Below are 12,589 nucleotides of genomic sequence, written 5' to 3'. Positions count from 1 at the left end.
GGCGCCACTGCTATGCCCCGAGGTCGTAGAACCGCCAGAAGGGACCCTGGCACCTTTGTGAAAATTCTTGGAGCCGTGGCTAACCCGAAGGGAAGAGCCACAAACTGGTAATGCCTGTCTAGAAAGGCAAATCTGAGAAATTGATGATGATTTCTGTGAATAGGGATGTGTAGATACGCAATCCTTTAAGTCCACGGTAGTCATATATGGACCTTCCTGGATCAGAGGCAGAATAGTCCGAATGGTTTCCATCTTGAATGATAGAACTTTGAGGAACTTGTTTAGAATTTTGAGTTTTTTTGGGAACCACAAACAGGTTTGAGTAGAACCCTAGCCCCTGTTCCTCTTTTGGGACTGGGCGGATCACCCCCATGGTAAGAAGATCTTCTACACAGCGTAAGAACGCCTCTCTCTTTGTCTGGTTTACAGACAATCGAGAAATATGAAATCTCCCCCTTGGAAGGGAGTCTTTAAATTCCAGAAGATATCCCTGGGACACAATTTCTAAAGCCCAGGGATCGTGAACATCTCTTGCCCAAGCCTGAGCGAAGAGAGAGAGTCTGCCCCTACTAGATCCGGTCCCGGATCGGGGGCTACCCCTTCATGCTGTCTTAGAGGCAGCTGCAGGCTTTTTGGCCTGTTTAACCTTGTTCCAAGCCTGGTTAGGTCTCCAGACTGACTTGGATTGGGCAAAATTCCCCTCTTGCTTTGTAGCAGAGGAAGCTGAAATGGAACCACTCTTGAAGTTCCAAAAGGAATGAAAATTATTTTGTTTGATCTTCATCTTATTTGATCTATCCTGAGGAAGGGCATGACCTTTCCCTCCAGTGATGTCTGAAATAATCTCTTTCAGTTCAGGCCCGAATAGGGTCTTTCCTTTGAAAGGGATGTTCAAAAGTTTAGCTTTAGAAGACACATCAGCAGACCAGGACTTAAGCCATAACGCCCTGCGTGCTAAAATGGCAAAACCTGAATTCTTTGCCGCTAATTTAGCCAGTTGAAAAGCGGCATCTGTAATAAAAGAATTAGCCAACTTAAGGGCCTTGATTCTGTCCATAATCTCCTCTAATGGAGTCTCCATCTGAAGAGCCTCTTCTAGAGCCTCAAACAGAAAGCAGCTGCAGTAGTTACAGGAACAATGCACGCAATAGGTTGGAGAGAAAAACCCTGATGAACAAAAATTTTCTTCAGGTGACCCTCTAATTTTTTATCCATAGAATCTTTGAAAGCACAACTGTCTTCGATAGGTATAGTTGTACGCTTAGACGGAGTAGAAATAGCTCCCTCCACCTTAGGAACTGTCTGCCACGAGTCCCGCATGGTGTCAGATATGGGACACATTTTCTTAAAAACAGGAGGGGGAGAGAACGGAATACCTGGTCTATCCCACTCCTTAGTAATAATATTCACAATCCTCTTAGGGACTGGAAAAACATCAGTGTAAACAGGAACCTCTGAGTATTTATCCATTTTACACAATTTCTCTGGAACCACTATAGGGTCACAATCATCTAGAGTTGCTAATACCTCCCTGAGCAATAAGCGGAGGTGTTCAAGCTTAAATTTAAAGTCCGTCATATCAGAATCTGTCTGAGGAAGCGTCTTTCCTGAATCAGAAATTTCTCCCTCAGATAACAAATCCCTCACACCTACTTCAGAGCATTGTGAGGGCATATCAGATACGGCTACTAAAGCGTCAGACAGCTCAGCATTTTTCCTAAACTCAGAGCTGTCCCGCTTTCCTTGTAAACAAGGCAGTTTAGATAAAACCTCTGTGAGGGTTGTATTCATAACTGTGGCCATGTCTTGTAAAGTAAAAGTATTTGACGCACTAGAGGTACTTGGCGTCACTTGTGCGGGCGTTACTGGTTATGACACTTGGGGAGAGCTAGATGGCGAACCCTCATTTACTTCTGACTGTGAATCATCTATTGCTCTATTTTTAAGTGCTAATATATCTTCTTTATAGTTTATAGACATATCAGTACAATTGGGACACATTCTAAGAGGGGGTTCCACAATGGCTTCCAAACATATTAAACAAGGATTTTCCTTGGTGTCAGACATGTTAAACAGGCTAGTAATGTAACAAGCAAGCTTGGAAAACACTGTAATCAAAGTAAAAAACACTTAGAAATAAAACGGTACTGTGCCTTTAAGAGAAAAAAAGCTGCACCAGTTCTGCAAAACAGTGTAAAAAAAACAGTAAACTTAACTAAATTTTTACAGTAGCATTATAAAGACTTAGTAACTTTGCACAGCTATGCAAATAAACAAGTAACCCCTTAATGGCAAAAACGAATTGAAAAAACGTTAAACCCAGTAAAAAAGACTTTCAGCACCTTGCCACAGCTCTGCTGTGGCTCCTACCTGCCCTTCAGAACAATTTGTGGGGAAAAAAACTTCTTTAACAGCCCTCAAACACAGCAGGAAACTCAGGAGAAGCAGTGATATGTCTCAGAGGAAAGGAAACTGAGCAACTGAGGCGCGAAAATAGGCCCCTCCCACCTCACTCAATGTTTTGAGGCCTATCAGAGAAACACCAGAGTGTCTCTTAATTAACCATGTGAGTTACAAAACTCAAAACCAAGCCACAATGACCCCTTTAGTCCCTTCAAAAAACGTTATAAATGCATCAATAAAAAACGTTTTTTCTTAACAGTGTCACCAGTAACTAACGAGCCCTTCAAGCAAGCTGAAATTCCTATTAAAATGTCTGAATACAGCTTACCCTTCCCTCATGGGGATATTGCCAGCCTTTTCTAGAATTAACACAGTCTGTCTAGAAAAATATAGACTGAACATACCTCATATGCAGCTTAGCCTGCAAACTGTTCTCCCAACTGAAGTTTTCCAGTACTCTTCAGGCCTTGTGAGAACAGCAGTGGATCTTAGTTACAAAGTGCTAAGATCATCATCCTCCTTGCAGAAATCTTCATCCCTTTTCTGCCAGAGAGTAAATAGTACACACCAGTACCATTTAAAATAATAAACTTTTGCTTGAGAAATAAAAAACTAACATAGTCACCACATAGCTCTTTGCCCTTCCTAGCAGTTAAGCAGGCAGAGAGAATGACTGGGGGGTGGAGCTAAGGGGGGAGCTATATAGACAGCTCTGCTGTGGGTGCTCTCTCTGCCACTTCCTGTAGGGAAGGAGAATATCCCACAAGTAAGGATGAATCCATGGACTTGATACATCTTGCAAGAGAAACATACTTACCGAAAGACACCCATCCACATATAGCAGATAGCCAAACCAGTACTGAAACGGTTATCAGTAGAGGTAATGGAATATGAGAGTATATCGTCAATCTGAATAAGGGAGGTAGGAGATGAATCTCTGCGACCGATAACAGAGAACCTATGAAATAGAACTCCCGTGAGGAAAACCATTGCATTCAATAGCTGATACTCCCTTCACATCCCTCTGACATTCACTGTACTCTGAGAGGAATCGGGCTTCAAAATGCTGAGAAACGCATATCACAGAAGAAAATCAAGCACAAACTTACTTCACCACCTCCATAGGAGGCAAAGTTTGTAAAAACTGAATTGTGGGTGTGGTGAGGGGTGTATTTATAAGCATTTTAAGGTTTGGGAAACTTTGCCCCTCCTGGTAGGATTGTATATCCCATACGTCACTAGCTCATGGAGAAATTAGAAAGTTGCTTAAAATTGCATGCTCTATCTGAATCATGAAAAAGAAATTTGGGTTTAGTATCCCTTTAAGCCATAAAGCACATATGGCAACAACTGAAAGACACAAATTCTTGGATCTAATAATATCAAGAATAGTATGACCCACAAAAGCATTAGCACATTTAAGTATCTCTAAAAGCTCTAGGAAGTTATCTCTATCAGACTCATCCACTTGTACAGATAGATTCTCTAATCATTTAGACATAGCAGCTGATACATCAGCAATAGCAACAGCAGGTTTAAAAATATAACCAGAATGGAGATAAGATTTTCTTAAAGAGGAATTAAGCTTCCTATCTAATATGTCTTTAAAAGAAAAAACTATTTTAACTAGGACAAGTAGTTTTTTTTAGCGAAGGCAGAAATAGCATCTTCCACATTAGGGACATTATCAAAATGCTCATACTTAGCCGACTGAAAAGAATACACTTTTTTTTAAATCTGGGAGAAGGACTAAAGATACTTAAAGGCTTAAGCCAATCCTAACCCATACTTTAGAGACAGCCATAGGAGCAGGAAAAAATTCAGACAATTCGTCCTAATATTTTAAAAAATAAAGTATCTAGCTAGCCCTTAGAAGTCTCCCCCAGCAGAGGTATAATCTGAAACCTCCAAAGCAAGCAATAGATTAACTCAGTCTTGAATAAAAACAGAGGGAGATTAATCTAGCCTGACAAATTCCCTGATCATCAGACATAACGGACTCACAATGAGATTTATAAAACAGATTTATAAATGATAGAAAAATGCTTATCTGAAATAGCTTCCTAATATGGATTAAGCCCAGTTTGCAAAGATTCAGCATGATCCATAGTAAATACAGAGCTCAGAGGAGAGGGGAACCCACACCAACCACCCAGCAGCCTTACTGCTACTAAAAGCAGTGACCACAGCATCCAGAATACCTATATAAACAAATAAGGCACTAAATGATCTTGTGCACGCGCGCACGCACGCACGCACGCGCACGCTCACCAAGCAAAAAAAAAAAAAGCAGAAAAAAGTAACACATACAAATAAAAAATATCCATCTGAGCTCAAAGTATATGTGCTAATAAAACTAGAACTAATAAGCTGGCCAAGGGCATTCCTGATGGTTTCCATCATAAGATACAGCCGCCCACTAAAAAATAAACTTACCTCAAAAGCTTTTAACCTAGTACTAGTAAGGCGGGTCGGTTTATATAGAGCTCTGAGGTTTGGGAATCTTTACCTCCAAGTGACAGTAAAGGTAATCCCCAGGAGTAATGGATCGTGGATTATTATCACCTATATGAAGAAAGAAAATTACTGGTTCCCAGGTTCTTCTAATTCCTGCCATCTTTATTGCTCGACCTTTGCATTCAGCCATCTCCGAGCCATTTCCACTCCTGTGCTGAGCTATTTTGCAGTTTTTAGATGCTGCTTACATGTAGGCCATTTTTCAGTGAGAAATCCATACATATTATGTAATTTGCTTCGTTTTGCCCAACTGAGACCTAACCCGCTCCCACCTCGTAAGTCAACTAACCCTGCAGGGGGTTCAGCGATCAGCTCAGAAGCACCCCCCATCCACAGGATGACCACATGTGGTCATCATCCACACTATCAGCATTGTGTGCCTTTGAATCCTGACACCTCTACCCCTAGTCACTCTGTATTCTGCTACCTGTACCAATGAAACCTCTGTAATCCTGACACGTCTACCCTTGGTCTACCCTTGGTCACTCTGTATTCTGCTACCAGGGCCCCTCTGTATACGACCACCTCTAACAATGGTCCCTCTGTATCTGGCCACTTCTACCCCTGGCCCATCTGTATTCTGCTACCTATACCCTCTGTATTCTGCTACCTATACCCTCTTTATTCTGTCACCTCTACCCCGTGCCCATCCATAATCTGCTACCCCTCTACACCTTGCCCCTCTGTATCTGGCCACCTTTGCCCCTAGCCCATCTGTATTCTGCTACCTATACCCTCTTTATTCTGCCACCTCTACCCCGTGCCCATCCATATTCTGCTACCCCTCTACACCTGGCCCCTCAGTATCTGGCCACCTCTACCCCTAGCCCCTCTGTATTCTACAATCTTTACCCCTGGACCCTCTGTATTTAGCCACCTCTACCCGTAGCCCTCTTTTTTTCTGCTACCTCTACAACAATTATTTTGCTGCATTATGGGTCCAAAATAGAAAAAAAAGTTTCAAGCCATTAACAGGCACTTAGTCATTGTCTGTATCATTCCACAACTAGCCATGGCTCGTCTGTATTCTGATATCTTTTGTTATATAATATATCTGATATATAGAAGAAATGATCCTTATAAAAAATATATTACTTGATAGGTGACCAGCTGTCCTATAACAAACAGTCTTCTGGCATAACCCCTTATCTCTGTAGTGTATGCAACAGTAAACTGTAGCCTATCAATGTGCAGTCCCACCTACCCTCTGCAGGTCTGTATGAAGCTGCTTCAACATAACTTCCAGCTGCAGGACCTTCCCGGTGATGTCCGGAGAAATCTCGTCACTGCAAACAGAAAGACTCTTAATGATAGCCATAGATTATAGATATTCCTTGCTATATCTGTCCTGTGTACCGTGATGTCTGTGTGTGTTGGCAGCACTGAGTGTTAGTGTGCAAAGTTGTGTGTCTTCCATTACCTGGATGTTGGGGTGCTCCGTGGGGTATGCTGTCGCTCTAGGCTCAGATGTGTGGTACCTGCAACAGGAGCCGGTCGTAGCTCAGGACTGAGGGCAGTTTCATTGAGCGAAAAGAGCGAGGCAGCTCGCTGAACTATAAAAAAATAATATTTGCGGTTAAATATATGAACCCAACTTGTACTCAAAAACAACCAAAAACTACAGTAAAAATGAAGGGTCACACTAAATACCAAATATATAACACACAGAATCCCAAATAGCTTTAAAATATTTTATTTTTAAAAACTATTGAATTCAATGTCTTTTGAAAAAGTATCCTCCATTAACTATGTAACATATTCAAACTAGTTTCAAACATACTTTATATCCCCATCCACAGAGCAATTTTTAGCGTTCCTTATACAAAGGACTCAAAGCAATCATTTGACCCCACTTATGTGAACCTTTTTTTATTCAGTTACCCATGATCAAACTGGCATAGCCTCCTCTGATTCAAAGTTACCCATGGACAAATTGGCATAGCTACTTCTAAATCAAAGTTACCCATGAGCAAATTGGCATAGCAAATTCTAAATCAAAGTTACCCATGAGCAAATTGGCATAGCTACTTCTAAATCAAAGTTACCCATGAGCAAATTGGCATAGCTACTTCTAAATCAAAGTTACCCATGAGCAAATTGGCATAGACTCCTCTGATTCAAAGTTACCCATGAGAAAATTGGCATAGACTCCTCTTATTCTAAGTTACCCATGAGAAAATTGGCATAGCCTCCTCTGATTCAAAGTTACCCATGGACAAATTGGCATAGCTACTTCTAAATCAAAGTTACCCATGAGCAAATTGGCATAGCAAATTCTAAATCAAAGTTACCCATGAGCAAATTGGCATAGCTACTTCTAAATCAAAGTTACCCATGAGCAAATTGGCATAGCTACTTCTAAATCAAAGTTACCCATGAGCAAATTGGCATAGACTCCTCTGATTCAAAGTTACCCATGAGAAAATTGGCATAGACTCCTCTTATTCTAAGTTACCCATGAGAAAATTGGCATAGCTTCTTTTGATTCAAAATTACCCATGAGCAAATTGGCATATCCTCCGATTCAAAGTTACCAACGAACAAATTGGCATATCCTCCGATTCAAAGTTACCCACAAGCAAACTGGCATAGCCTCCTCTGATTCAAAATTACCCATGAGATAATTGGCATAGCTTACTCTGATTCAAGTTACCCATGAGCTAATTGGCATAGCTTACTCTGATTCGTTACCCATGAGCTAATTGGCATAGCTTCTACTGATTCAAAATTACCAATGAACAAATTGGCATAACTTGCACTATTTCCGAGTTAACCACGAGCGAATTGGTACAGCTTTCACTGTTATCCATGAACAAATTGGCATAATTTAAATTAACACTCATAAGAAAGATACCTATGAGCAAACTAGACTAGCCAACACTGATTCAAAGTTACCCATGAGCAAATTGGCATGCATTGTTTACTCTGATACCCATAATCTTGATAATAACAGTGAATACCAAAATCTTTAGATATCTAACGATATTCCAGACATAGCAGCTTTCATCCGCTGAGGGCCACTGCTTTTTACTTCTCTTGCAAGTCTCCAGCACAGATAACTTGGAAAGTGGCGGAGAGGGGTCACGTGACAAGTCATGTGAGCAGCTAAAGTATTTGAAAGAGGCTGGTGGATAAAGAACGCTAACAAAGGCTTTGTGGATACTGAAATAAGTATGTTTGGCGCTATGCAGTATATATTGCATAGGATCCAAAACAACTTTACTTTACCTTCATAGGCTTTCGCTGCACTGACAAGACTGGACCACTCCAAACCAGATGCTGCATCAGGAAGCGGCATCATTCCTGGTTCAACGTGTCTGCTGTTAGATTCACGGATTTCAGTCAGAGAAATCTCAGAGGCGGATATGTTGGCTGAGTGGGAGTTGAGAAAAAAAATATTTGTTTTTTACAAGCCACAATGTATTTTGTATTATGGCATAAAAATAAAAACATTCTGGTCAAGTAAAAGATAATAATATTAACAAAACACACAGTCTGGCACCCACTTGCATGTACATACTTAGGGTAAAAGCAAAATGGAAGCGTTAGTTACAGTGTTTGGCCACATGGTGATAAAGCCCAGGACCAATTCAAGGTCTCTTAACTGTGTCACCCTTGTATCTTAGTTTGTTTGGTTAAAGGCAATCATGTGCGTCTCTTCCCACCTGGGTCGCTAACCAACGGCCACACATGATTGACTTCAACCAAACAGATATAACAAGTCAAAAGATCTTGACATGGTCCTGGGCTTATGATTGTTTGGCTAAATCCTAACTAACTCTTCTATTTTGGGGCCTGAGTTACTGAGGGCAAATGCAGCTGTCTGTGAGTGCCAGTGAGCAACCAGGGCTGTAGAATAATAGCACTGTAGTTTACAGCTTAGGGGCAAAAGGTTACTAGTCCAGAGGGAAAACATTTATTAGTCCACTCATGTTACAGATAGGAACAACATCAAAATAAAAATAAATGGACATTATACACTAGATCTTTCTTTGCATACATGGGCCTAGATTTAGAGTTCGGCGGTAGCCGTCAAAACCAGCGTTAGAGGCTCCTAACGCTGGTTTTGGGCGCCCGCTGGTATTTGGAGTCAGTGATTAAAGGGTCTAACGCTCACTTTTCAGCCGCGACTTTTCCATACCGCAGATCCCCCTACGCCATTTGCGTAGCCTATCTTTTCAATGGGATCTTCCTAACGCCGGTATTTAGAGTCGTTTCTGCAGTGAGCGTTAGAGCTCTAACGACAAGATTCCAGCCGCCTGAAAATAGCAGGAGTTAAGAGCTTTCTGGCTAACGCCGGTTTATAAAGCTCTTAACTACTGTACCCTAAAGTACACTAACACCCATAAACTACCTATGTACCCCTAAACCGAGCTCCCCCCACATCGGCGCCACTCGATTAAAAATTTTAACCCCTAATCTGCCGACCGCCACCTACGTTATACTTATGTACCCCTAATCTGCTGCCCCTAACCCCGCCGACCCCTATATTACATTTATTAACCCCTAATCTGCCCCCCACAACATCGCCGCCAGCTACTTACAATAATTAACCCCTAATCTTCCGACCGCAAAGCGCCGCCACCTACGTTCTCCCTATGTACCCCTAATCTGCTACCCCTAACACCGCCGACCCCTATATTATATTTATTAACCCCTAATCTGCCCCCCTCAACGTCGCCGACACCTGCCTACACTTATTAACCCCTAATCTGCCGAGCGGACCGCACCGCTACTATAATAAAGTTATTAACCCCTAACCCGCCTCACTAACCCTATCATAAATAGTATTAACCCCTAATCTGCCCTCCCTAACATCGCCGACACCTACCTTCAATTATTAACCCCTAATCTTCCGATCGGAGCTCACCGCTATTCTAATAAATGTATTAACCCCTAAAGCTAAGTCTAACCCTAACACTAACACCCCCCTAACTTAAATATAATTTACATCTAACGAAATAAATTAACTCTTATTAAATAAATTATTCTATTTAAAGCTAAATACTTACCTGTAAAATAAACCCTAATATAGCTACAATATAAATTATAATTATATTTTAGCTATTTTAGGATTAATATTTATTTTACAGGCAACTTGGTATTTATTTTAACTAGGTACAATAGCTATGAAATAGTTAAGAACTATTTAATAGTTACCTAGTTAAAATAATTACAAAATTACCTGTAAAATAAATCCTAACCTAAGATATAATTAAACCTAACACTACCCTATCAATAAAATAATTAAATAAACTACCTACAATTAACCTAACACTACACTATCAATAAATTAAATAAACACAATTGCTACAAATAAATCCAATTAAATAAACTAGCTAAAGTACAAAAAATAAAAAAGAACTAAGTTACAGAAAATAAAAAAATATTTACAAACATAAGAAATATATTACAACAATTTTAAACTAATTACACCTACTCTAAGCCCCCTAATAAAATAACAAAGCCCCCCAAAATAAAAAATTCCCTACCCTATTCTAAATTAGAAAAGTTACAAGCTCTTTTACCTTACCAGCCCTGAACAGGGCCCTTTGCGGGGCATGCCCCAAGAAGTTCAGCTCTTTTGCCTGTAAAAGAAAACATACAATACCCCCCCCCAACATTACAACCCACCACCCACATACCCCTAATCTAACCCAAACCCCCCTTAAATAAACCTAACACTAAGCCACTGAAGATCTTCCTACCTTGTCTTCACCATACCAGGTTCACCGATCCGTCCTGGCTCCGATATCTTCATCCAACCCAAGCGGGGGCTAGACATCCACTGAAGAAGTCCAGAAGAGGGTCCAAAGTCTTCCTCCTATCCGGCAAGAAGAGGACATCCGGACCGGCAAACATCTTCTCCAAGCGGCATCTTCGATCTTCTTCCATCCGGTGCGGAGCGGGTCCATCTTGAAGCAGGCGACGCGGATCCATCCTCTTCTTCCGATGTCTCCCGACGAATGACGGTTCCTTTAAGGGACGTCATCCAAGATGGCGTCCCTCGAATTCCGATTGGCTGATAGGATTCTATCAGCCAATCGGAATTAAGGTAGGAATTTTCTGATTGGCTGATGGAATCAGCCAATCAGAATCAAGTTCAATCCGATTGGCTGATCCAATCAGCCAATCAGATTGAGCTCGCATTCTATTGGCTGTTCCGATCAGCCAATAGAATGCGAGCTCAATCTGATTGGCTGATTGGATCAGCCAATCGGATTGAACTTGATTCTGATTGGCTGATTCCATCAGCCAATCAGAAAATTCCTACCTTAATTCCGATTGGCTGATAGAATCCTATCAGCCAATCGGAATTCGAGGGACGCCATCTTGGATGACGTCCCTTAAAGGAACCGTCATTCGTCGGGAGACATCGGAAGAAGAGGATGGATCCGCGTCGCCTGCTTCAAGATGGACCCGCTCCGCACCGGATGGAAGAAGATCGAAGATGCCGCTTGGAGAAGATGTTTGCCGGTCCGGATGTCCTCTTCTTGCCGGATAGGAGGAAGACTTTGGACCCTCTTCTGGACTTCTTCAGTGGATGTCTAGCCCCCGCTTGGGTTGGATGAAGATATCGGAGCCAGGACGGATCGGTGAACCTGGTATGGTGAAGACAAGGTAGGAAGATCTTCAGGGGCTTAGTGTTAGGTTTATTTAAGGGGGGTTTGGGTTAGATTAGGGGTATGTGGGTGGTGGGTTGTAATGTTGGGGGGGGGGGTATTGTATGTTTTCTTTTACAGGCAAAAGAGCTGAACTTCTTGGGGCATGCCCCGCAAAGGGCCCTGTTCAGGGCTGGTAAGGTAAAAGAGCTTGTAACTTTTCTAATTTAGAATAGGGTAGGGAATTTTTTATTTTGGGGGGCTTTGTTATTTTATTAGGGGGCTTAGAGTAGGTGTAATTAGTTTAAAATTGTTGTAATATATTTCTTATGTTTGTAAATATTTTTTTATTTTTTGTACTTTAGCTAGTTTATTTAATTGTATTTATTTGTAGCAATTGTGTTTATTTAATTTATTGATAGTGTAGTGTTAGGTTAATTGTAGGTAATTGTAGGTAGTTTATTTAATTATTTTATTGATAGGGTAGTGTTAGGTTTAATTATATCTTAGGTTAGGATTTATTTTACAGGTAATTTTGTAATTATTTTAACTAGGTAACTATTAAATAGTTCTTAACTATTTAATAGCTATTGTACCTAGTTAAAATAAATACCAAGTTGCCTGTAAAATAAATATTAATCCTAAAATAGCTAAAATATAATTATAATTTATATTGTAGCTATATTAGGGTTTATTTTACAGGTAAGTATTTAGCTTTAAATAGGAATAATTTATTTAATAAGAGTTAATTTATTTCGTTAGATGTAAATTATATTTAAGTTAGGGGGGTGTTAGTGTTAGGGTTAGACTTAGCTTTAGGGGTTAATACATTTATTAGAATAGCGGTGAGCTCCGATCGGAAGATTAGGGGTTAATAATTGAAGGTAGGTGTCGGCGATGTTAGGGAGGGCAGATTAGGGGTTAATACTATTTATGATAGGGTTAGTGAGGCGGGTTAGGGGTTAATAACTTTATTATAGTAGCGGTGCGGTCCGCTCGGCAGATTAGGGGTTAATAAGTGTAGGTAGGTGTCGGCGACGTTGTGGGGGGCAGATTAGGGGTTAATA

At 40.8% G+C, this 12,589-nt stretch overlaps 1 protein-coding gene across 5 annotated transcripts in view; it reads right to left on the bottom strand.

Annotated features, from left to right (window-relative positions):
- The window catches only part of SIPA1L3 (signal induced proliferation associated 1 like 3), a 349,276-nt gene that overhangs the window by 21,768 nt on the left and 314,919 nt on the right, over nucleotides 1-12,589 (bottom strand). For all 5 annotated transcript variants that reach the window (XM_053721794.1, XM_053721796.1, XM_053721797.1 and 2 more), the window contains 3 exons: nucleotides 8,149-8,292; nucleotides 6,341-6,473; nucleotides 6,125-6,206 (listed from right to left, as the gene is read on the bottom strand). In XM_053721794.1, the coding sequence (XP_053577769.1) occupies nucleotides 6,125-6,206; nucleotides 6,341-6,473; nucleotides 8,149-8,292 (359 nt within the window). The remainder of the gene's footprint in view (nucleotides 1-6,124; nucleotides 6,207-6,340; nucleotides 6,474-8,148; nucleotides 8,293-12,589) is intronic.

The sequence above is a fragment of the Bombina bombina genome, chromosome 7 (assembly GCF_027579735.1).
Source record: "Bombina bombina isolate aBomBom1 chromosome 7, aBomBom1.pri, whole genome shotgun sequence".
NCBI lineage: Eukaryota > Metazoa > Chordata > Amphibia > Anura > Bombinatoridae > Bombina > Bombina bombina.
The sequence above is the reverse complement of the archived record's forward strand: the minus strand, read 5'-3'. Positions and strand labels throughout refer to the sequence as shown.